The sequence below is a fragment of the Phalangium opilio genome, unplaced genomic scaffold (genome assembly GCF_054372755.1).
Source record: "Phalangium opilio isolate 3A_F unplaced genomic scaffold, DU_Popi_V2 ptg000352l_1, whole genome shotgun sequence".
NCBI lineage: Eukaryota > Metazoa > Arthropoda > Arachnida > Opiliones > Phalangiidae > Phalangium > Phalangium opilio.
Window position 1 is genome coordinate 3817612 of NW_028324228.1, and position 25120 is coordinate 3842731.

The 25120-nt window shown below is 36.8% G+C and overlaps 1 protein-coding gene across 1 annotated transcript in view; it reads right to left on the bottom strand.

The window, feature by feature from the left end:
* Positions 1 to 4195: 4195 nt before the first annotated feature.
* Lim3 (Lim3 homeobox protein) overlaps positions 4196 to 25120 on the bottom strand; it is a 30276-nt gene continuing 9351 nt past the window's right edge. The window contains exons 2-6 of the mRNA XM_089860403.1: positions 16876 to 17050; positions 12888 to 13090; positions 12343 to 12530; positions 11437 to 11725; positions 4196 to 4868 (exon numbers count right to left, since the gene is read on the bottom strand). Coding sequence (XP_089716529.1) covers positions 4429 to 4868; positions 11437 to 11725; positions 12343 to 12530; positions 12888 to 13090; positions 16876 to 17050 — 1295 coding nt within the window. The 3' untranslated portion in view covers positions 4196 to 4428. The remainder of the gene's footprint in view (positions 4869 to 11436; positions 11726 to 12342; positions 12531 to 12887; positions 13091 to 16875; positions 17051 to 25120) is intronic.

The following is a 25120-nucleotide window of genomic DNA, read 5'->3' on the forward strand; positions in this document are numbered from 1 at the left end:
ACTGCTGAGCGTCAAGGACAGTCAATCACTCGCAACTCATCATGGTGTAACCGCTTTTACTTGGCTCTGCAAAATAAGTTAAGTTTCCCTACTAGCGGCTAACATAAGGCACGAGGCTTCTCGAAATCTAAAAGTGGGTTCAACTTAAGTCTAGGGGTACGAATAGGTTTAAGAAATGGAGAGGTTTGAAATGTCCAAGCGAATGACAGAATTTAATCGAATGATCAAAATACTATAACCAAGGCAGAAGGCCTTGGCCAAACAAAGATAAACAATGACAAATCCCCTTACTATATATTTACACTGGCCCCCAAAATAATATAAACAAGCGAAACAAATATTTAAACATTGACCCCAAAGTAAACATGCACACTATCCCCCAAAATAGTATAAATACACTGTACTGTTTCAATCAAAAAGTTTACGATACCCAATCGTCGCTCGCGAGCTCTCTCTCTCTCGTTTTCGCGAAATATTTCGCTGAGGGAATCGTTCGCGCACAAACTTCACCCGGCAATTAAACTATTGCCACGCACGGGGACTTCTGAACTGGCTTCCCAAAAGGTACTGGAAGCCTCCTTCTCCGATTAAAGTTGGAGTCTTGGAGCAGGTTTTCTGCCAAAATGGCTAAGTATCGAGCCTGGTTGTTCCTCTAAATGGCTAAGTATCGAACCTGGTTGTTCCTCTTTGAAGCGGAAGCGGTGAACACCGTGCTTCCTTCGTGGTCTAGCTCTCCTTCCAAAGTGTCCTCTTTTTCTTCTGGGAACCATGTCCCTTGATTATCGTTTTCGCGGGTCTTTTTCCTAAGCCAATCAGGTAGCGCGACCCTTTCCAATTTGTTTAAGTTCTCGGAACTCAGGTAAGGTCGAAGGTCACGCGAGAGAGAGCTATTTCTTGGGCTCAAAGGCGACCCGAGAGAGAGCAATTAGGGAATAGTCTTCCCGGTGCCATTAAGTGGCGACCCTAAGACGCGAATGGTCTGGTGCCATTAAGTGGCGACCTTAAGACGCGAACGTTGAACACAATACATTTTTGAAATATAACAAAAAGATAAAAATCAAAGTTCAAATGGCCTAAGCCGCCTAAATACAAAAATAGTTTCTTAACCCTTATATACCAAACAAGACGGCCCCGGCCAGATTAGAGCCCCATCGTTTTATCTGAAGAACGTTTTATTTGACCCCAAAAGATACAAGTTCAGAAGTATCCGACCCCAAAAGATGCAATTTCAGAAGTATCCGACCCCACAAATAAGAGGGCTTCGCCCCCATCCTCGACTCTTGAGACAAATTTGAATTAACCGCCAAAGCTACCGAACGGGAACGAAACACACGATGAGCGCAGTAGGAAACGGGGAAAATCGTTATCTATTTAATTAGCACATAAATAAAAAGAAAATAAATATAAAAACCTAAAAGAAAAAAAAATCAGAAGCGTCCGACCCGAGATTATCTTACAACATAGACTTATGTTTATGCTTATGCACACTTATAACAGATTATCTTACAACATAGACTTATGCCGAGATTATCTTACAACATAGACTTATGTTTATGCCGATGCACACTTATAACAGATTATCGTACAACATAGACTTATGCCGAGATTATCTTACAACATAGACTTATGTTTATGCCGATGCACACTTATAACAGATTATCTTACAACATAGACTTATGCCGAGATTATCTTACAACATAGACTTATGCCGAGATTATCTTACAACATAGACTTATGCCGAGATTATCTTACAACATAGACTTATGCCGAGATTATCTTACAACATAGACTTATGCCGAGATTATCTTACAACATAGAGTTATGCCGGTGCACACTTATAACAGATTATCTTACAACATAGACTTATGCCGATGCACACTTATCACCTTGGCTTAAGCGAGATTATGAATCTTACAACTTAGACTTATGCCGATGCACACTTATCACTTCTAACATATAGACTTATGCTGCGATTATCTTACTTATCACTTCTAACATATAGACTTATGCCGAGATTATCTTACAACATAGACTTATGCCCCATTTCTTAGAATCCAAAAGAAAAATTACCATTTCTTAGAAAGAAAAAAGAGAAAAAAAAATAACCATTTCTTCGGTTAGCTCTGACATAACCATTTCTTTGGGTAACTCTGACCACATTCCAAATCGCGAAAAACTACTACCACGACGACCAGCACCACCACCACAGGCTCGCGGGACAAACTAATAGCCTCATCGTATATATACGATGTGGCTAAAAACCTTCGCTTGGACATTTTTGTAATACAAAGAGATAGGGGCATGATAAATGACTGTCAGAAGCGGGGCTCCACGAGAAGCCAAGAGAGCCGCCGGTTACCATTTGGGAATAATTAACCAAAAATCGGGGAATTGATAGAGATAAAGCTTAAAGAAAGTTCTCGTTCAGAAAAATATAAAGGATCTAAAAATATAGCCGTGACAATGGTTCAAAGCGGTCCTACCCTCCGCAACAACCATACTAGATCCGACAGTCCTAGACTCCGTTGACGATCGGCTAGTCGTCACGAGTCCACTACGCGCCGCTCGTACTCCATCACCCGCACTTGTCCACATTCCGCCTCACCACCGTCTTCACCGCCGCAACGCTACAATTTGCGCTCCCACCGAAGTGCTCCTCGCCGGCTCATTGAAGACATGTGAACTGGACACAAGTGCATTCATGTTTTTTAAATTTCTATAGAAAAGAGGGATGTCATGTCCACCGTATCCCTAATTCAAATTAACCGCCAAACCAAGTATTGATTTGTAACGATTTATTAATGTATAGTAACGCCATCTAAGGCAGATAAAAAATGTACAGTTATAATAAGAGTCAGTCAGAGTAGGGTGATAAAACCAGAGATTCATAATGTTCTATTGGAAAACAATAAAGCACTGTTTGTTAGAAATGATTGTGATTTAATACGAACATTACAGAATCCAAATTTCTTAACCTGAGGAAATCAGACCAATTCCGTCCCATATCATCTTCAGATTACCACACCGTCAGATTTTGTGGCAGTGGGAACTTTCCACACCTCGAAACAACCACATCTTCTACTGCCTCTACCACCCTAATCGTAGACATACATCATACGATCATCTTCCTACAAAAAGAAGTGAGATCCTACCAAAAACATTAACATGTACAAAAATGCGCGAAGCATCGCTTCGTGCCCTCTCCGGCATAAAACGTTCTGAGATCCCATGTGGAGCCAAGTCTGTCACCTTCTTCTCATTCAATCGCCAATTGAACAATTATGTTATAAATTAAGTCCTTTTCCTAATTAATAACCAATATTCTTTGACTCTATCATTATTATCTTTGCATACTGGATTTGTAACATGTCACTCTTGGATTTCGAATAGAAAGGAGCTGTGCTCCACATAATAAAACCTTTAGAAAACCACGAAAATTTAGGCCTTTAAATTCATCTAGAAACACAAATCTTGGACATTTTAGGAAGCACCAAAGCTTTGTTCAACCTGTGTTGAGATGTGAGTCGGTAATTTACCAAATACTCCTTAAAATATCGACTTATATCTTACCGTAAATTGAAATGGTAATTTACCGATAAATTACTTTAATTACCGAGGTAATAACCCTGTGAAATTATAAAATACCATATATTACGGTAATATTTGTTATTCCAATTAAATTACCATTTTTAAAAACTACGGTAATTCCACATCTCTAAACCTATTGCATAAAACTTAGATCCAGAAAACTTAGTTCGCGCATCGCATAATTAAAATATTACGTCTATAGGGAATTTTCAGTCGGTCATTATTACGAGGCTTATACTGCTCAGCTTTACAAGCGGTGTAACATTTCGTAGTAACGACCAAATGTTACTTTAATGTTAAACTTCGGAAATTTGTCTTCTGTTAAATTCATTTCCCGATTTTAGCTTCTGAGGAAAAATTATATTGACAACGAGTTTTTGGTCTTAACCCTGAAATATAGTGGTTTTTTTCCAAAGAGTAATAGGTAACAAACAACCCTAAAGTAGGTTTAAATTGGTTAAAATGGGAAATTAAACTATAGGACTTCAAACTATAAGACTATTTCTAAGATTTAAGTGTTTTGAAGGCGAAAAATGTAAAACCGCTCGAAGTTTGTAATCTGGATTAATTGGTCCATTTAAAAAAAAATAATAATAACATACCGTACTACGGCACCTATGATTAGTTTTTTATTTTTATTTTTGTACATACTACATACAACAACATATTTTGGGGGCTTGTATTACATCAAAGCAACCGTGTGGTTGCGATAGAAATTTTATTCTGTATAGTTTTTGGTTTTAAAATCATTTTCTTTATAACAATTATCAATAACATATTACTAAAAAAAGCTCGAGAAGGGTTCAATCTAGTAAATGAAAACTAATTAAAGTCTATGTACTAGTAGCCTCCACCCCCACCAGGGTGCGAGGAGGACGCGCTACCATCTACGTCGTCCAACCACGATTCTGGACTAGGTGGAAATTCGGGATATTCCGAATTGCTACTTTCGTTACTGAGTTCTGTAGGAGTATTTCTGTTAACGGGCGTTAAAGAACTGCTTTGGCCACCTTGAACTCGACCAGCGTGAACCGCTTGCGCGTGACCGTTGGGATTATGTATTGCCGACGCGAAACCCGGTGAATTAGGGAGACCTTCCGAAAAGCCGAAAGTCGGTGGACCCGAGTACAGCGGATGTAGGCCTCCCGAAGGGATGAATGGGGGAGTACCAGAAACAACGTAAGATCCGTGAGCTGCGGACCCCAAATACGGCAGGCCGTTGTTTGATCCGACGGGTGAGCGTCCCAAAGGAACGTTGGGCTCGAGTGAGAATCGATCGTCTGTAGAATAGAAGGATTGAAAATTAAATAAAAAATAAGTATGCACCATTTTTTGACAAAATAAAAACAATTTTCTTTTAAAGGTCATCACAATAAAAACATCGTCATCATTAATAGTTGGGAAACCAAAATATTACCTCTCCTAGTCGAGAGGACTACCTACAAAAAGGGTACAATCATATTTCCCTGATATATATTTATTGTTCTTTATTTATAAGCAACTGCAAAAGTTAAAAATAAAGATTTAATCAAGCATTTTCATAACTCTATTCACAACAAGGATGGTGTCTAAGCACTATCTTTTCGTTATACCTCAAACAATATTCTTAGTTTTGGCAAAATAATTGTTAACCTTTTCCGTGCTAAAGCTGAATTTTTTCAATTCGCACGAAAAGAAAATGTGCACAAAAATGGAAGAGCCGAAGCTGTTTTACATCAAAAACGGGATTGAGTATATAAATAGAAAATCCCTGAAGGCGGCTATTTTGTGCTCCAATTTTTATAATATTGTAAGAAGACTGGAATACATTGTAGTTGGCATTGCCGGCGGTGTTTTCCAAGATGATGGCGAAAACTCGCACTCTAAAGCCATGGATTAACTAACACTAGGGATTGTTCACTAACCGTGTTTCCCATGTATTGCTATCACCAACTACATGTTCCGAATTATTCATTGATTCCCCGCTTCATTCCTCCAATTTATTGGACCAAAACGGATGTAGATATGGCGCCATCTCTAGGCAAAATTAACCGTTTTTGCGGATTTAAAAAATTGCGGTGCCCAATTTAGGCGGGATTATAATTTTGACGTCATACGACACGTGATATTTGGTCCAATTTTCGTATAACTTCCTGTTAGGGATTGAAGCTACTATTAGGGGGCGTTTGGAACATGCATTTTTTATCTTTTAGGGGGAACGAACAATCCCTAGCCTTAGTTAATCCATGCTACAGCAGGGCACTAATAGTATGTTTAGACTATTGCAAGGTAAAAAGGAAAGTATTGCTTAACTCTTCCCATGGATGATAACTGTTTGTAGTGGGCCGTGAAGTAAACACTCAAGACCCGAGATAAGATGAATTAAAATTTATTAATTATTTATTAAGAGACATTAACAGTTTGGAGTGAGCCGAAAGTTAAATACACAACATGATGAATAGTTTCAGATTCTTTAATATCACCGAGTGTCATGACGGCATCGCGGTAGTTAACGGCGTCATCGTAATCGGGTTTTAGCGTCGAAGCTTCCATTCTTTTCGTGCGTTCAGCTTTAGTATGAACAAACAATAATAACCTTTGAATTATGCTTCAAAAATTTATAAATTTTAACTTCTGCAGTTGCTTATCAATAATTAGCAATAATTACATATCTAGGTTTAACCGTTTGTAGGTAGTTCTTCACTCGCCTCGGAGAGGTAATATTTTGGCTATACAATTGAGGAATATTTTTTCCTAAGAATTTCGAGGAGGCAGGCCAATGGAATTATCATATTCTCTTGTAACTGTGTTTCAGATACTTGCGCTGGTTATTGTTTATAGCACTTTTACTGGTAAGTTTTCATAGCTAAACCTTTATTTTATAGTGATTTTATGAATTCTTCCACACATTTATTTCAGATAATTCACTTGTGAGGTCACCTTTTAATTTAAAGAAACTGACACCCAGAAAAAGAAGCCTTTTCGCCGGAAATTCAATACCTTCGTATGCCGTTTCTATGACAACAAATCCTTTTTCCACCACTTTTTCAATTTTATTTTTTTCTCAATACAGGGGACCCTAAAATTCACGAAGCCTTATGAATAGAGGCTATTCATAGCTTCGGCTTCTCAAATTTTTTTCCCTAGATAAACACGGACGTACTTTTTACCTCTCCGAGTGACGTATGTCACGGAGAGGTTCTAATTTCGACGTGTCTGTCTGCCTGTCTGTCTGTTGTTACACCCACGTGACCGCGTTCGCAGCTTGCAAATCGGAGCAAAGGTATTTTCAATTTCCGGACCGCATTTACAGTTCCCGGAGATTGTATTCCACTTCATTGCCTGTCTAACACCAAAAGCCTCTGGTCTTTGTCCATCCCACATGGACACCAGTCTGTACTTACTGGCTTCTAACACCACCATTTTCTGGTCTTTGTTTTTGTCCATCCCTCATGGACACCAGTCTGTACACCTGGCTTCTAACACCACCATCTTTTGGTCTTTGCTTTTGTCCATCCCACATGGACACCAGTCTGTACACCTGGCTTCTAACACCACCATCATCCTTAAGGTTAAGACATACGCGGCGATCGGCTAGGGTTACGAGAAACGTCTAGCCTTCCATTGACGGGGTCTTCCGCCAAAGTTCACGCAATTGCGATGTTCTTATCCATAGCTGCGATTCGAAACCCTTATATACTACCTATTTGAGTAAGGCGAAGCAACCGGCGTATGCTTCATTTCGAACGCCAATATTAGTCAAGTCTCTCAAGAATGTTTAATTGCTCTTTTTTAAAACGATGTAACGTTCAATAAGGCGAATAACTAACGAAGAAAATATTAAATATTAATTATATTTATTTTAATATTTAAGATAATCTTGTTTCTCAATTCAAAATTAATACGGAAAGAGTTAAAAAGCAGTCAATGTTTTTGTTTGTGTGTGTCCGTCCGTTGTTACAAGAGTGCGCTGCGTTAGAAGTTCGTTTTGTTTTGATGTGTAAAGAAATCCTACAGAACCATAATATTCCCTTTATCCTTAATATAAAGTGAATATGTGGAAATATTTTTCGTAATTATGATGCATTTAGTACTTTTGTAGCTTTAAAGCTCTGTTTCATTTTGATATTCCAAAGATTTTTTTTTAATATTATTATTTGAAATGGCTGTTTACATATTACTTAAGCTATACTACATCTGTATATAGAAAAATCCTTGTTTTAGTGATTTCATGAAGAAAACTAAGATCTAAACTCCGGCGGGTATATCTAGTATTACCCGCAATAGGCTTAGTGAAATAAAGAGTAAATAATTGAGGCCTGAGGTGAAGTAAACTTTGGGTTTTGATTTTCGTGTTTGAAATGAAGAGACATCAACGGTTCAGAGTGAGCCGAAAGTTAAATACACTCTTAAATAATCAGGTTAAGATTTTATAATAGAAGAAAAGATCATGGTGGCAATTAGATTAGTAGGGCTAAGCTACAGAGTTTTTATTCTCTTTATGGTGCGCATAGACTATCAGTGCGTCTAGCTACAATTTAGCTTTGGTATTATTTAACGTTGACACTCATGTTGGCAAACTAAGAATGTTGTTGAGGTGAGACGAGACGGTAGTGTTTACACTGCTAACCTTTTGTGAATGTAGCTGTCAGAATATAGGATAAACAGCTGAAGCGTAGACTTCATTTCCTGTTCTCTTTGCCATTGACTGATTTCCATGTGTCCAAGATTTATCCTTATTGGATGTAAAATGTCGTCTGCTTTACTGTATATTCGCTATGCTTGGAATACTGCTTCAATATTTCGTAAATTTTTACTTCAAAAAAGTGAAATAATTCCATATCTAGGTAAATAACTTTGTAGTAGTAGACCTCTTGACTCGGAGAGGTAATATTTTGGTTTTCCCAACTTGTAGTATAGTTATTTTTTCTAGGTGCGTGATTTTTAGCTACGTAAGTTTATGTTTTAAACCAAGATAGCTTATGCGCTTATCATCTGTGTGCGTCAACTTAGAAAATCCATTAATAAACAGGGATTGCACGAGAATCCATAGAAACTTCAAATGCCAAAGGGAATTGGTTACAAATAACGAGTTTTATCTTATTAACAGTTAAATAAATGTGAATAACCATTTTATATATCATACATGATGTGCATGTTTTCAGTCACAACCAGTATCTTGCCCCGGAATTTTAAGTTTGTGTGAAGGGGTAGCTAGTTTGATATTTCGTGTACCCCTTATTGAAAATGAGTACTGATAAACAGGAGAGAGTTCAAGTTGGAGTTTATCCCAGTTCTGTTTATGTAAATCAGAAATATGTCGAAAACGGACAATATAAAATGGACCCAGCCCGCCGTTTGAATGTGTAATGAGATCATAACTGTAAAGCTACTGATATAATTGTTAATTAAGTATAAGGAAAATCGAAAATGCATTGAAATTGCTGTACGCACTGTGTAGCTTTTACGTAATTATTTTTTTTGCTCTTGTTAGGATATGTTTTTAGTGTATATCTATGATTGTTGATTTTCGGGAAAAATAAAACGTGCAAACCTATTGGATAATTTTCTGAAGACGGAAAAAAGAAGTGAGTAAGCTTTACCAAGAAGTTATATCAGTATATCAGAGAGAAGATATAAATTCGCCAGATTTCCAGCTTTATTTCCAGTCCTAACGTAGGTCCGCAGTCAATCCCCGTCTCTAAATTACAACCAGCATCTCATTGGTTCTTGAAAACTCACGTCAGCGCGACGACGCGAGTGAGGAAAATTTCCGACTGACGAGAGCGAAATAGCCCGGCGCCTCTTTTTACGTCCCCCCTGGTATTTTGAAAGGGGGACTGGGACTATGGCGCGCGAATACAAAGGCATCTTATATCTTCTCTCTGAGATACTGATATAACTTCTTGGCTTTACTTATCATTTACTTCACCTTCTCGTATCGTCGTATTTGTAAAGATTAAACTTTAAATAAGAGCTAAATAAGAGCTTTGTTTTCTCAAATTTAGCTTAATCGTTTAAGATTTGAATATGCCAGTTGGTATTTACAAATTCAATCTTTTAATAGGATTGCGTTTTGCACTTGAATTTCGTTCGTTCAATTTTACCCCCATTAACCGGTTGGTTTTTCTTCATCGCTATTTTTATTCCGCCGCTTTCGCGCCTAAAACCACTGTATTAGCTTATTAGAGTAGTGTCAGTAGCACGTATGCAAACGTCATACCCTTCTATCTCTTAACTCAGTGTCATACCCCTACTAGGCACGTAGAAGAGCGCGCCTAAAAGGAGGGATCCACTGTCTGCCCCCCACTCTAATGACACTAGTCCATTTACTAAAAATGAATGTGTTGTTTTTGCTTTTTTTGTGATTATAATCGTGGCAGGTCCAACGTGTTTTTCGAGATGGAAACCAAGCGTGGGAACTCGATTATCTCTGCTTTAAGAAGAATTTTAGGTTGATCGTCGACGACGACGGTCAAGCAAAATGGAATGAGGCCCTTTCCAAATGTTGACTGAGCCTTTATCACAAATCATGATAACTTCAACCTTGGATATCCTGTGAGGCATTTCTAGTCGTTTTTGGCTTCCCCAATATCCGCCGTCCGCGTATTCATTCAGAAAACATTTGATTAGGCGCTGCACCTAGCTGGGGGCCGTATCAGAGCCCTCCTCCCCAATTGTCGCTCATCATTGTTCCCAAAGGTACCTGCGGAACCACCGTCAAGGCACACGGGCTCGGCCAGCGGACGCGACTAACGCCTCTTGAGCAGGTGACGTTGCGCAATAAAGTGAAATTTTCCGGGACATACGATAGTGACGTCACTACAACGCACATTTTCATTGGCTGACGTATTCGATTATCGGCGAGCACGACCGAAACGAGCGGAACGGCAATTTCGTCGTGCTCCGCATTAAAGTTTTCGGTCGAGTCAAGTTACGCCAGGTTTCCGTCGTGTTTTCGGTCAAATGAGAACCTAGCTTTACATCTCAATACTTCGAGGAGGGTTCTGATATTATATTTAAAATGGGAACATTGTTATAACAAAATTATAATTGATTACATTCTTCGTCAATTTATTTCTCGTAAAATTGTTTTGGGAAAGTTTATTTATAACGTATTGAGTCTTAAGGTTTAGATTCGCAGCTTAAAAATAAGATGAGGGCCATAGAGTGAATATTTGCAGGAAGCCCCCGATATGTGACGTTCGTCTGTGAGAAAAGGAGACACAGTAACCTCAGCCGTAAAATAGCAAGTTCTAGTTATACAAGTACCTTGTGCAAGGACGTATTGAAATATCTAATTTAATTTTCTTAGGTTTTCCTTATCAAGTGTAATCATGGATATGTATAAATACTATGTATTATGGATTTTCCTTATCAAGTGTAATCATGGATATGTATAAATACTATGTATTATGGATTTTCCTTACCAAGTGTAATCATGGATATGTATAAATACTATGTATTATGGATTTACATCTCACATGGTATTTTGCTTAGGCGTACGTTCAGCAGAGAAACAAATATGACTTCCAGCCCCCCCCCAGGGAAATTCATATTTTCTCTCTTTGTTTGTGGGCAAAATTTAAAACTAACAACTGAGAATTCTCCGGAGAGCTATAGTTCTCCCCCCCCCCCGAGACCCTGGTACTTCCGACTCAATTTAGAGTCACCTCACATTCGCGAGTGCTTCGCATATTTGGTTGCCAGCTTTTTGGCCTTGTTGAGAATCCGTAATACGTACTATTTATACATATCCATTGCGTAATCTCCGTTCTTGCTGAGGTGTTTTACTTGTGTCTCAAGCAAATTTGACACTTCATAAACCTTATCTTTCATTTACAAATTGAACAGCTTTTCCAACGTTACCTCGATATGAACTTGGTAGGTGAGCTTCTTTGTCTGATATTAAATCCGAGGACGAGGAAGATTTTTTCGAACCCCTCCTCTCTAAGCCATGATCATTTCCTCTTCTTTCAGTTAGTGTAGGAGTGGTGGATACAGTGACCATCATATCATCCGGTACTGATTGACTTTCGGGCGAAGTTGGTGGGGAGCCTCCAGAACCTGGCGTAGGTGGGGATGATGATGTTTGTTTGATTGCTCCAGAAGCAGTGTTACGGAAATATTCCCCCCATCGACTTTTACCAGCGTCTTTCTGTTAAATAAATGAAGTATATATATATTTTTTTTTAACCATTTTCTATTATTTTAAACAAGGTCATGAATAGTAATTTAGCACTAAATAAGTAAAAGTTTTAACATTATTACAGTTAAACTGCATAAACAAAATCTAGCGGGTTCAATATTATTAATTTGAAAAAATAAAGTAGATCTTAAAGAAAACACTATCGTGTGAAAAAAACATGTAACATGCTACACCGTAATGATGAATCATCATTATATTCTCATATGAGAATTCATCTTGTGGAAATAGGCCTAATTGCACTTCGGTCTGTTTTATCTAGCTTAACTGGGTTCACACTGCAAATTAGACAACAGCCTTCATAAAACAATAATTAATCAAATATGCTAATTTTAAATTTCAAGTTGAAAGTTATCAAAAAGTAATAAAATTGTTTTGAGCTACAGACATAGAGCATGTTTGAACTCCAAAAATGAGGTGTAAATGGGAACCACATTTCGAATTTGAATTATAGGGATTGATTTATCACACAACCCCTTCTCTTTTTACTAAACTCATATTGCCAATAAGAACAACGGAACATGCAATTTCAATGTGGGGATCGTATATTACCGTACTTTTTTCTTTACCTTGAGCCTTTTCTCTTTAGCTCTTCGGTTTTGAAACCATACTTGGACGACCCTCATGTCCAAACCAGTGTCTTGGCTTAACTGTTCCCTGACGTGCCTGGCAGGTTTTGGGCTGTTATTGTAGGCGCTCTTCAAGGTTTCTAGTTGTTTGGCGGTTATAGTTGTTCTTGGACGCTTTGTACTTCCCTCTGTAAAATGTATAACAATAAAGTTTTACATAATGCCATTGTTATGTTTAAACCTTTTATGTATGAACGTCTTTGGCTCTATACATCATGGAGCGCTATAAAAATAATAATTATTCAGTCTTCATTGCTACAAATCCACATAAATACGTAGCGTTTCCTATATTTCTGCTCGATAAATTAATTCATGCAAATAAAACTAATTTTGAAACATAATTTTCGATCCAACTTCTTACGAATCTAAATCAACAAAAATAAGAGTGAAAAAATCACAATGCTGTATACTTATTGCTCGTTAATGTAATGTAGCATAATTAACATAAACATATTTTCACAATTTGAACATAGCAAAATATATACCTCTTGCTTTTGCGGCTTCATAATCTGTTTTACAAACAAGTTTGTTGTCTTCCATGAGGTAGAATTCGTCTCCCGTATTGAGCTGTCGCTTGCAGAGGATGCAGGCGAAACAATGGAGATGATAAACATTATCTTGAGCCCTACGAACAACCTGAGTTGGCGGAATTCCTTGTTCACAGCCTGCGCACTTCGTACCATACCTCCTACGCCAGAAATTAGAAAAGTAAAAACGATTAGGCATTGTGTCCTAATTTTTCAAGTTTCAAAAATAATACAAATTTCATCTACAATAGGCGGTGTTATCCTTTGTACTAAGAAAGAAATTTGAACAAACATAGTTTTAGGTTAGGTTAAGTTTCGTTATTTGAACCGCAATAGTAATAGGTCAGTCTAGATTTGGTTATTTCAACCCCAATACCATTAGGTTAGGATAGCTTTCGTTATTGTGTCAATTTAGGTTGGTTGTTTTGAGCCCCAATTTCATTACGTAAGGTCTGGTTAGGTTTGGTTATTTGAGCCCCAATTGCATTAGGTCAGGTTAGGTTTAGTTATTTGAACTCCAATTGTATTAGGTTAGGTTAGGTTTCATAATTTCAACCCAAATTGTATTAGGTTAGGTTAGATTTGATAATTTCAACCCAAATTGTATTAGGTTAGGTTAGATTTGATAATTTCAACCCAAATTGTATTAGGTCAGGCTAGGTTTGATAATTTCAACCCAAATTGTATTAGGTCAGGCTAGGTTTGATAATTTGAACCCCAATTGTATTAGGTCAGGTTATGTTTGGTTAATTGAACCCAAATATAGGTTAGGTTTTGTTAATTGAATCCCATTTGTGTAAATTCAGGTTTCTGTTAATTGAATCCCGTTTGTATAAAGTCAGGTTTTTGTTAATTGAATCCCAATTGTATTAAGTTTGGTTTGCTTATTTGAAGCCCAATTGTATTAAGTTTGGTTTGCTTATTTGAAGCCCAATTGTATTAAGTTTGGTTTGCTTATTTGAAGCCCAACTGTGTTTAGTCGGGTAAGGGAACGTCCATAAGCTATATTACGTCACGCAAAAAAAGGCATTTTCTGACCCCCCCGTCCCCCAGATCACGTTTTCTCAGATCCCTAACTTAAAAAACCACGTCTCATTTCTTTAGCCCCCCCCCCAACGATTTGTCTTAATTTATAAATTTAATTAGTTTAAAAAGAGACCCTTTCTTCTTGAGTGATATGGGTTTCACTCAGATATATTTTTCTCGACTTGAAATTCAAAGTTCACTTTCGTTTTAAGCTTTTGCAAATATCGTTAGCCTCTGATTGAGCTTTGGAACTTTAATTTCTGGATGTGCTTTTTTATAACCTTCCAAAATATTTCTTAAAGGTGAACACTTAATAGTTTTCGATATTGTCACACGAAAACCTTTGGCAAATCGAGCTTGGGATTCAGATTTCAAAAATAGGCGAAAGAAAAGAAACCATTTCTATCGGAAGGAGGATCCGATTCATCCTCGCTAATGCTAGTGGCGACTAAAAAGTGGCATTAAGAAGTTTAAGCTGACATTACGCGTACTCTACATTTAGCAGTCCTTACGCGTACGTGTAGCTTGTTCTGCAGTGAACTTTTCTGTTTGTTTTAAATGCGCTGCTTAAATTGGCTACACGTACGCGTAAGTAGCTGATCATTGCTTAAAGTTTATACTATTTAAGCGATGATGAAATATAAATTTGGTTAAATAATTGTAGAAATCGTTCCCACGGTGGACTTGTTTGTTTTTTCTTCACAAAAGAGAGCCAATTGGCCTCTAACTGACTTCGAAATAAAATTAATGTTAAATGTGACGTCACGCATCGAAGAACCCCTCCCTCCCCCTTGTCACGGACCGTCACAAACTTACAAACCCCCTCCCCCCATAAGAGTGTGACGTAGTTTATGGACGATCCTTAAGGCGTTATGTTTGTTTAGTCATTTGAATTTCAATAGTTTTGGTTTGGTAAATATTAGGTGAGGTGAGGTAAGTTAAAGTCTGGTATGATGATCTATTTGTACTAAAGTGTTAAGGTGAACAAGGGTTAAGAACAGTTCAAAACCCTAGAAAATACTACTATTTCCCAAAACAGCAGCCGCTATTTCTAAAAAAGCAGATTTGACCAACGCCGCTATTTTTTAGAACAGCGGATGCTATATCGGAATCTGCTGTTACAAGCAAAATGTATTATATTAATTGAGCGTGTTTCACAAGAGCGTTTAAAAAACGCGTTTTTTCATAAACGCGTTTTTCATTGATGTTTTTGATCATTTTAGCGCTTTTGAAAACAGCTTAGCTCTATTGTATAGTAGATATTGCAAGTTTCACATTATTTAATTCAGCCGAAATTGTATTACGTAAGTTAGAGTTAGGCTGGGTTATATGAACCCCAATACTATTATTATAGGTTGAGTGATTTGAACCCCAATAGTATTATAACAGGTTGAGTGATTTGAACCCCAATAGTATTAGGATAGGTTGAGTGATTTGAACCCCAATAGTATTAGGATATGTTGAGTGATTTGAACCCCAATAGTATTAGGATAGGTTGAGTGATTTTAACCTCAATAGTATTGGGATAGGTTGAATGATTTGAGCCCCAAATAGTTTTATGTTAGGTAAGGTTAAGTTGGGTTATTACAACCCCCATAGTTTTAGACTTATTTGAACCCCTATAGTATTAAATAAGTCTTGGTATGGTTAATTGAACCTCAGTAGTATTAGGTCAGGTAAGGTTGGGTTATTTGAAAAAAATATTATTCAGGTTGGACCGGGTAATTTGAACCTGAATGTCAGTAGATCAGGTAATGTGGGGTGATTTTGGGTTGGGTTATTTCAACCAAAATAGAAAAGGATTAGGTCATTTTATATTAAATTGGGTAAATTGAAACAAAATAGAATAAGGTCAGGTAATTTTATATTGAATTGGGTAAATTGAACCAAAATATTAGTAGATCAGGTAATGATAAATAAGGTAAAGTAGGTTTGGGGTACAACACCATTTTACACCTTTTCCTAAATATCGCTAATATTTTAATATTTTTTAGCCCAACCCAAAATTTGCTCGATAAGCGCTTTTAGGCACGCCGATAGGGGAACAGACACATTGGGATTCTCTCGCTTCAAGATGTTAACCTATTTCGTATTAAAGTTTCGGTAACATATCATTATCCTTAAAAAGAACGGAATTTTTAATATAAAAGGAAAAATGTATAAAAATTATATCTTATTACAAAATTATTAGCATTTAATTAGTCTTAAAACGTGAACTACTGCTTCGCCATTGGTTTAGTGGAGTCTGCTAAATCAAACCAGACGCCACTAAACCAATGTCGGCCCGGTGGTCCTCGTTTTTAAGTGCTAAATATTTTGCAATAAGAGATCATTTATTTTTTCTTTTATAATTAGAAAATGGCCGTTCTTTTAAGGTATAATGTCATGTTACCTGACCGTTTCCCTTAAGTAAAATTACTCGGAAAAAAGGAAACCAAATCAACATTTCTCCTTAAAATATTTCCTAACATTTATTACCCTAAATATTGCCATACCTAATTTTTGTAAAAACTGTTTTAATAAACTTTTCGTATTAAGTATCGTTCGACTTTTTTTTATATCCCGATGGAGTTTGGCTCCTAGCCCACAAGGGGTCAATTATTTGACCTCCTCCCATGAACCCAAAACATATACTGTGCTGTGACGCCTGATACTACTAATCACGATCTGTCTCGCCATAATGACGCTTGTGTTTTAGACTAGTTTTCCAAGCTTTTCTCAATTTTACACTTTAAAACAAACAACCACAGATGTCGTTTCGTGCAAGGGGACGCGTAACTTACTGCCAGTATAAGTATTTTTGCGGAAATTTTAGCGCAAGCGCTTATTCCATAACACTGTACAAAAAAATTAAATATTCCAAAAAAATATATGTACTATTTTAAATTTCAGCTAAATTACAAAGTAAAATAAAACCTACTTGAAAAAGTCTTCTTTACAAAAGACTTGACCATTTCTGGCAAAGCACTTTTCGGTTAACTGAGCTTGACAATCTACGCACTTCAAACATTTGGCGTGCCAAGATCTTTCCAGAACTTTCAATATGAACCTGTCTAAGATTGGCTGTTCACACCCAGCGCAACGAGGAATAGTGGCTGAAATAAAGAAAATAAGCAACCCTTTAAAATTCTTGATCATAAACTGGTTCATTCTACTTATAGTAATATAGTTCTGTTATGCATACGCATGGATCTGAAGTACTGGCTTAATTTGTGCCATTATCGACTAAAGGTTTCTCCTCCAAACCCAAGCAGAACAGAGGCATGGTTTACTACGACATTTTCTTTGTCACATAACAATTTCCTTCCCCTTCACACTTTACAAAATCTGTGTGATATTGTATCGACTCATATTGTACAATTAGTTAAAGGGGCAGCTTGTGTTTTCAGCCGAGGTCTGTAGTATCACGATTGAACGAGAAGTTTCTAAATACACTGGCAACTGTTTTCTTTTTATGCTAGAGATTAATCAAAATGCCTCTAAAATTATGATTCCAGACGAGTGAACTTCAAAAATAGAACTATTTTTGATAAGAGTTCCGTATCTTAATAACACCACAAGAGCATTTTGTAACCATCTGAAATTGTACTTGTAAATAATTACAACTAATAAAAATTCGTGTGTCTTTCAAAAATTATATTATTTTAAAAAACTTCAAGACTGGTGTTAAGAAAAGGCAAAGGATCCCCCAAGAAGTGTCTTATCACAAGATAATTGGACTGTATTTTACAATCGGTTGTCTTCTAAGAAAACAATGCCATTTACGCACACATTTTTACTTTGTGTGGTAAAGTAATAACTAAATGGAGTTATGAGCTTATTTTTTGTGGGTGGGTAGGTACGTTTGTGATTTGTGCGTGTGGCTCGGAATCTCGGAAACAAATCTGCTAAAAACTGCTTTATGAAATTGTCCTCAATCGGCTTGCAATTTGTAAAGGCAAAAAAGAAGCGGGTTAAATAGCAATGTTCACTAAATTCAGGAATTCATGACGTATCATAAACTAGAAATGCCACCTTATAGTGAAGTGGCCACTGTATCGCGCCAGTATTGAATTGAGCAGGAATTTCTGAAGTTAATGTATGGGAGCAAATGTATAGTCTTAGAAAGTTGTAGGGTATTGTACAACCTTAGCACATTTGAAACCACACCGATTACTGCAAAATAATTTCTGCTCTTGTTTAAAGATAAAATGACAAAAAAAAACTATATTTTCTAGTATACGAAGAAACCTAAATTGCGAGCTTCCTTGTTAGTCAAAGAATTTAGTTTCTAATTGTAAAGTCGGTATTAATTACACAAATACTATCTTACACAGAAAATCAGATAAATAGTAAATAATTCCGAAATATGTACTTCCAGTGGCAGCGATGGATGACATGGAATCAAGGATAGATTTAATTTTAGTAGTAGGAACGGAGAACGGTTAGTATTTACTTTAGTCCGACTCATGGCCCAGTATAAAGCCCTCCCTTCAACACGTAACGAAAATTTTACATTTTGATGACGTTGCTGACGGGAACGGGGAAAATACCTAATTCCTTTTTACATCTGTCGTTCATACCCCTTCGTCCCGTGGAAGAGGGTCCGAGACTTTGACGCGCGCCCACATTACTCTGTTTTCCATTCCTACTTCTAAAATTAAATCTATCCCTGATGGAATATGAACGCGAACTTGAAAAGTAATAATCAAGGTCATGAATAAATAAGTAAAATATAAAAACTCTCCCAAAAAAAATAATTTCGCAGTTATAACCGGTCTGAACGGAGCCTCCGAAATTATCTAGGCCCGTTCTTGTCAGTTTCAAATAGGACATATTTTTACCCTATATGTGTACTATCTGGCGCGCGTCATAGCCCCGGACCCCCTTCCCCAGTAAGGGGGGCTTTAAAAGAAGAGGCGGGTCATAGCGACAGAGGTAAAAAGGAATTACGCATTATTCGCCGGCACCATCAGCAACGTCATCAAAACGTAGTTTAAGTGAGCCAATAAGATAATTTAAACATTTCGTAACGTGTTGGAGGGAGGGGCATTATTCTGGGCTATGAGTCGGACTGAAGTAAATATTAACCGTTCTCCATTTCTACTTCTAAAATTAAATCTATCCCTGAATGTTTGGACTACAAAATTATTTATGAGATTTTAACATTGTTGTTTTTTAGTAAAAAAAAAAACTACTTGAAGTTGCTAATTCACAGTTTTAATATACCGTAAGAGAAATTTTCTACCACTTCATAACATTTCACTTTTTTTAACCTTAAATTTTTTCCTTTACAAAGTTGGCATGATTGTTTAATAAAGGTCTTCGGAAATTCTAAATTATTTTTTTACTATCAGCGACCTTGGCTTCACCGCTCTGCGTCTATGCCTTGCCCTATTATTGTAGCAGTCTGAACTTCCTTATTTTACGGTACTAAAAGCGCCATCAAGCGAGAAAACACGGCGAACTAAATTAGTGTAAAAATCTTCGCGATAGGCAGGGGCCTAGATCATTTCGGAGGCTCCGGTCTGAAACCTTTATCATGCTTCCGCATCCTCTCTGACAACACCCACCCGTCATTATTCGCGAATTATCCGATTAAATACAATTGTATTTTGATACAACGGGCCATAGTTCATATCGGATTTTATCCATCAAGTCACATTGGTCCCGGCCGGGCTTGCAATATGACTAGTCTAAATAACCAATAAAAGAAAACCGTTCAGCCGTACCTCTGATTTAAAGTAGCTTTGCGATCAATATCTCGTTTTAGATTTTTCAGTTGACTTGCATTTACAGTAAAATGACTTAATTTCATATTCAAATTTTTAAGTCTTTCGAGTTTGTGCTGTGTAAGGATTTCTTCCACCAATTTTAAATGTGTTTATTACCTAAATATTTTTGAAAATATATTATGATGCGGTAAAACAAGACATTTTAAATTTGAGTACAAAACATGACCAGAGTAGTTCAGACTATTCGGTTAAAGTTCGACAACCAGAAATTTAGGTCCTTGGCACTAGAGAGACCCACCTTATTTAAAAATATATCATCCCAATTATATTTGTCTCCCATTAAAAACTACTAACAAGTGCCCAGGCAAATTTTAAAAATACTTGGCCAGCAATGAGGAGAGGTAGTTTGTAACATTGGATCTTCTAAATTTATACACTTGCTTGGTAGTAACTCTAATATTCGCGAATACTTAGCCTAGTATTTGCGACTAGCGAGTATTAGGGTTAACTATTCGCGATTACTAGGCTTAACTATTCGCGATTAATCGGTTAGTAAAAATTTTCGGTATTCGATTTGGAATAAACTATTCGATTCGGTATTCGATTTGGAATAAACTATTCGATTCGGTATTTGATAAGGAAAATTTTTTGGTATTCGGTAACCGATTCGATAGCCAAAAAGTGGTATTCGCATACCCCTATAATTAACTCACTGTTATCTGAGCCAACACGCAGTGATTGAAGAAATCCATCACCTTTGCGTAAAATATTTATAAATATGTTATTTTTGAAATATTGCTTCTTTTATATATTCGAATGGTTATTTTTTCAGTACAGTTTGGATATGAAGGCAGCAATTTGACTTAATTCCGTTGGTAATATGCATGCATAAATATTTGAAGAGTTTAATGAGTTCTCTCCATGCTGTATAATAAGATCTTTTTTTACCTCTCCGAGTGACGTATGTCACGGAGAGGTTCTAATTTCAACGTGTCTGTGTGTCTGTCTGTTGTTACACCCACGTGACCGCGTTCGCAGTTTGCAAATCGGAGCAAACGTGTTCTCAATTTCCGGAAATTTCGAAAATTGTATTACACTTACAGGCTATTACTCCATTGCCTGTCTAACATCACCAGCCTCTGGTCTTTGTCCATCCCACATGGACACCAGTCTGTACACACTGGCTTCTAATCACAATCATCTGCTGCTCTTTGTCCATCCCACATGGACACCAGTCTGTACACACTGGCTTCTAATCACAATCATCTGCTGCTCTTTGTCCATCCCACATGGACACCAGTCTGTACACACTGGCTTCTAATCACCACCGTCATCTGCTCTTTGTCCATCTCACATGGACACCAGTCTGTACACCTGGCTTCTAACACCACCATCTTCTGGTCTTTGTTTTTGTCCATCCCACATGGACACCAGTCTGTACATCTGGCTTCTAACACCACCATCTTCTGGTCTTTGTTTTTGTCCATCCCACATGGACACCAGTCTGTACACCTGGCTTCTACTCCATCATCATCGTTAAGGTTAAGACATACGCGGCGATCGGCCAGGGTTACGAGAAACGTCTGGCCTTCCAATGGCGGGGCTTCCACCAAAGGTTCACGCAATTGCGCTGTTCTTATCCATAACTGCGATTCGACACCCTTATATACTACCTATTTGAGTAAGGCGACGCAACCGGCGTATGCTTCATTTCAAACGCCAATATTAGTCAAGTCTCTCAAGAATGTTTAATTATTCTTTTTCAAAACGATGTAACGCTCAATAAGGCGAACAACTATCGAAGAAAATATTTAATATTAATTATATTTATTTTAATATTTAAGATAATCATGTCTCTAAACTCAAAATTAATACGGAAAGGGTAAAACAGCAGTCTATGTGTTTGTCTATATGTGTCCGTCCGTTGTTACACTAGTGCGCTGCGTTAGAAGTTCGTTTTTGTTTTGATGTGTAAAGAAATCCTTCAGAACCTTAATATTCCCGTGTTCCATAATATAAAATGAATATGTGGAAATATTTTTCGTAATTATGATGCATTTAGTACTTTTGTAGCTTTAAAGCTCTATTTCATTTTGATATTCAAAAGATTTTTTTTAATATTATTATTTAAAATGGATGTTTATATATTACTTAAGCTATACTACATCTGTTTATAGCATAATCCTTCCCAAAGTGAATACAAGCGCAACGCTGCAATGTTGGTCAAATCATAGCCCACTTGATCACGCTGGCTGCACGCGCTATAGAAGCCCGCTCAATCGACCCTAAAAATGAGAATAACATAGGTTCGGTCTAAAATTCAAACCCGTCTGGTTTTAACATGGGCCTCTATGGGAGGGGACCAGTTTTTTCAACGTTTTTGACAATATTAGTGCATCTACTGGTTCAAATCTCTTGAATTTTTAATGAGACGTGTATTGAAAGGTTTGATATTATCCTGTAAAATTTCAAGTCTTCAGCTATAATAGTTTTTTCATAAAAAATAAAAATCATCACATAGTAGAGAAATTGAAGGGGCAAAATTCTCTACTATGTGATGATTTTTATTTTTTATAAAAAAACTATTATAGCTGAAGACTTTAAATTTTACAGGATAATATCAAACCTTTCAATACACGTCTCATTAAAAATTCAAGAGATTTGAACCAGTAGATGCACTAATATTGTCAAAAACGTTGAAAAAACTGGTCCCCTCCCATAGAGGCCCACGTTAAAACCAGACGGGTTTGAAAGTTTAGACCGAACCTATGTGACGCGCCGTATTCGCGAGTTAACATGTAAAAAAATCGTTTGGACGGGCTTCTAGAGCGCGTGCAGCCAGCGTGCGTGATCAAGTGGGCTATGGTCAAATGAACTGTTATTTGTCAATAGGCCTAGTGAACCAAAAAGTAAACGCTTGGGTTTGGTTTTCGTTTCTGTAATGCAGAGACATTAACGGTTCAGAGTGAGCCGAAAGTTAAATACACTATTAAATAATTAGGCTTAGATTTTATAATCATGGTGGAAATCTGGGCCGCGTTCAGCAGAGCCCAGCGCTGTTAGCAGTGTCCTACATAACGGGATTATGTTTTTGAATTTTGACGTCACGGTGCTTAGCGCTGAGCTAGCGCGGTCTTCAAAGAAAATAGTCGACTTTTTGGATAACGTGACGTTAAACGTCTAGTTCTCAGCTTGGCGAAAAAACCATGGATGAATTAATACAAATAGCTCTATGGGACTATAGCTATTTAATTAGCGTGAAACCAGTTGATCACGCGAGAATTTTAAGAGATATGTTAGTTTCTAATTTTAATTATAAAAGTTGTTATCTATCTCTATAAATATGTTATCATACAATTTTTGTTAAGCCTTGGTACCTTGCACGCTTTATTGCGCTAGCGTCATTTATAAAACGCCGATGACCGGAGAAAAGCTATGACGACAGAGCTCACCGGTAAACATTTCCAAAATCCGCTGTCTTTTTCTGATCGTAATCGTATAATAGCTTCGTGTTTTCATGCTTTTTATGGTACGCATTTACTTTCAGTGTGTGTAGCCACAAATAAGCTTTGGTGTTATGTAACGTTAAGTCATGTTGACAAACTAAGAAAATCGTTGAGGTGAAACGAGAGGATAGTGTTTATATGGCAACCCTGTTGTGAATATGGCTTTGAACATAGAGGGCATACAGTTGAGGAGTAGAAAATTGGGCCTTTACAAACACGTAAAGGTAGTATCCCTCCAAAGTTTTATCTCTTCATTTCCCGTTTCTCCCCCATCGGATGATTTTAATGTGTACAAGTATAACATTATTGGATGTAAAATGTCGTCTGATTTACAGTATATTTGCTATGCTTTGTATACTGCTTTAATATTTCATAAATTTTAACTTAAGAAACATTTCCATATCTGGGTAAATAAGTTTGTAAGTAGTCGTCTTGACTCGGAGAGGTAATATTTTGGTTTTCCCAACTTGTTTAAAAAATAAGTTCGATTATGCTCAAGTCGTGGTATAAATTTGGAACTGTCTACATTTTTATTTTTTTGAAAAAATGTAAAATTGAGTTTCGTTTTAAGGAAAAAAAGCTATATAGTAATAGTACAATGCTCTACTGACGGCAAACAGATGAAAAACAGCCCTATTATAACGGCTTCATGGTAATTACGGTGTTTTTCAAAATATGCGTACCTTTTCAACTCGAATATTAGCATGTTAATCGAAAATTTACCATTCGAAATGGTGATTAAACTAGAAGTATATTCCCATAATCAACCGTTGTTATTGACCGAGACGTGTATTCAACATTAAATCTATAAGGATTTCAATCAAATGTCAAAACTGATCCTTCTAGAATTTATATTTTTAATTGAAAAACATATTAAGACTAGTGTATATAGGTATAAATATATGAAGTAGCATTTAAGAACTACAAGCTAAAACCTTTCAACGATTCTCCCCCATTTCCCCCAAAAACAGTTTCCCAATTTCCAGTTCTCCCAAAATATTTTTCCCAAATACTGAAACATTGGCTATCGTATATTATTTAATTCCAATGCCTCTATTGTAACTGAGCCGAATCGAAGCTAACCTGACCTGACCTGTAAAACAATCAATATTTTGGAAAAGGCATATATTTCTTGTTCAAGGACCTTAATAAATGTAACGATTATTGTTCCAGAATCTTAAAAAACAATTTGTTGGAAAAGGCCCGTTATTAGGCAAGGACCTCAATGAAAATAAAAATATTTTGGAAAATCAGTGATCCTACCACTTCCAAACCTAACCTAACCCTACCAAACCTAACCTTACCCAACCCAACCTAACCTACCCCAACCTAACCAAACCTAACCTAGTTATGTCCTGCGTAATCACTTTACCAACAGAATCCAAAGGCCTCGCTCCTTCATGACCTCTATTACTCATTTTTTACAATCGCCGACCGGTCATAGCTAGTACATCCCAGGGTTTGTGCGAAAGGGGAGTAAAAGGTTTTGGGCGAAATATTCTTTTTGGGAATCATGGGATTGGGGAAAATGGGAACATTTATTTTTCCTTTAATTCAGTGTTTCCCAAACGTTAATTAGAACTTAAAATCAAAATATTATAACTCAAGATTTTACTTATATCTTAATATTTTGGTATTACATTATTTTCACGTATATCTGACCATTTGTTAAGCAAAGACTGTAAAAGGAGCTAATCAGCTCTTGTGATTTGATTTTCAAACATTGAGAAATCGAATTAAAAACTTGTTTTCAAAAATATGAAATATATCTTATATTACTCAGTGATTGTGTAGCATTATATTATTGATGATTTTCATAATCGGTCCATAAGTTTCAGAGAATTACCCCTACATACACACAATAAAATAATGAAACAAATTTTACAGAAGTGAGATGAGACTAGAAGTATCGAGGTAACCAAATTCTTCACTTGGTGAAAGTGAA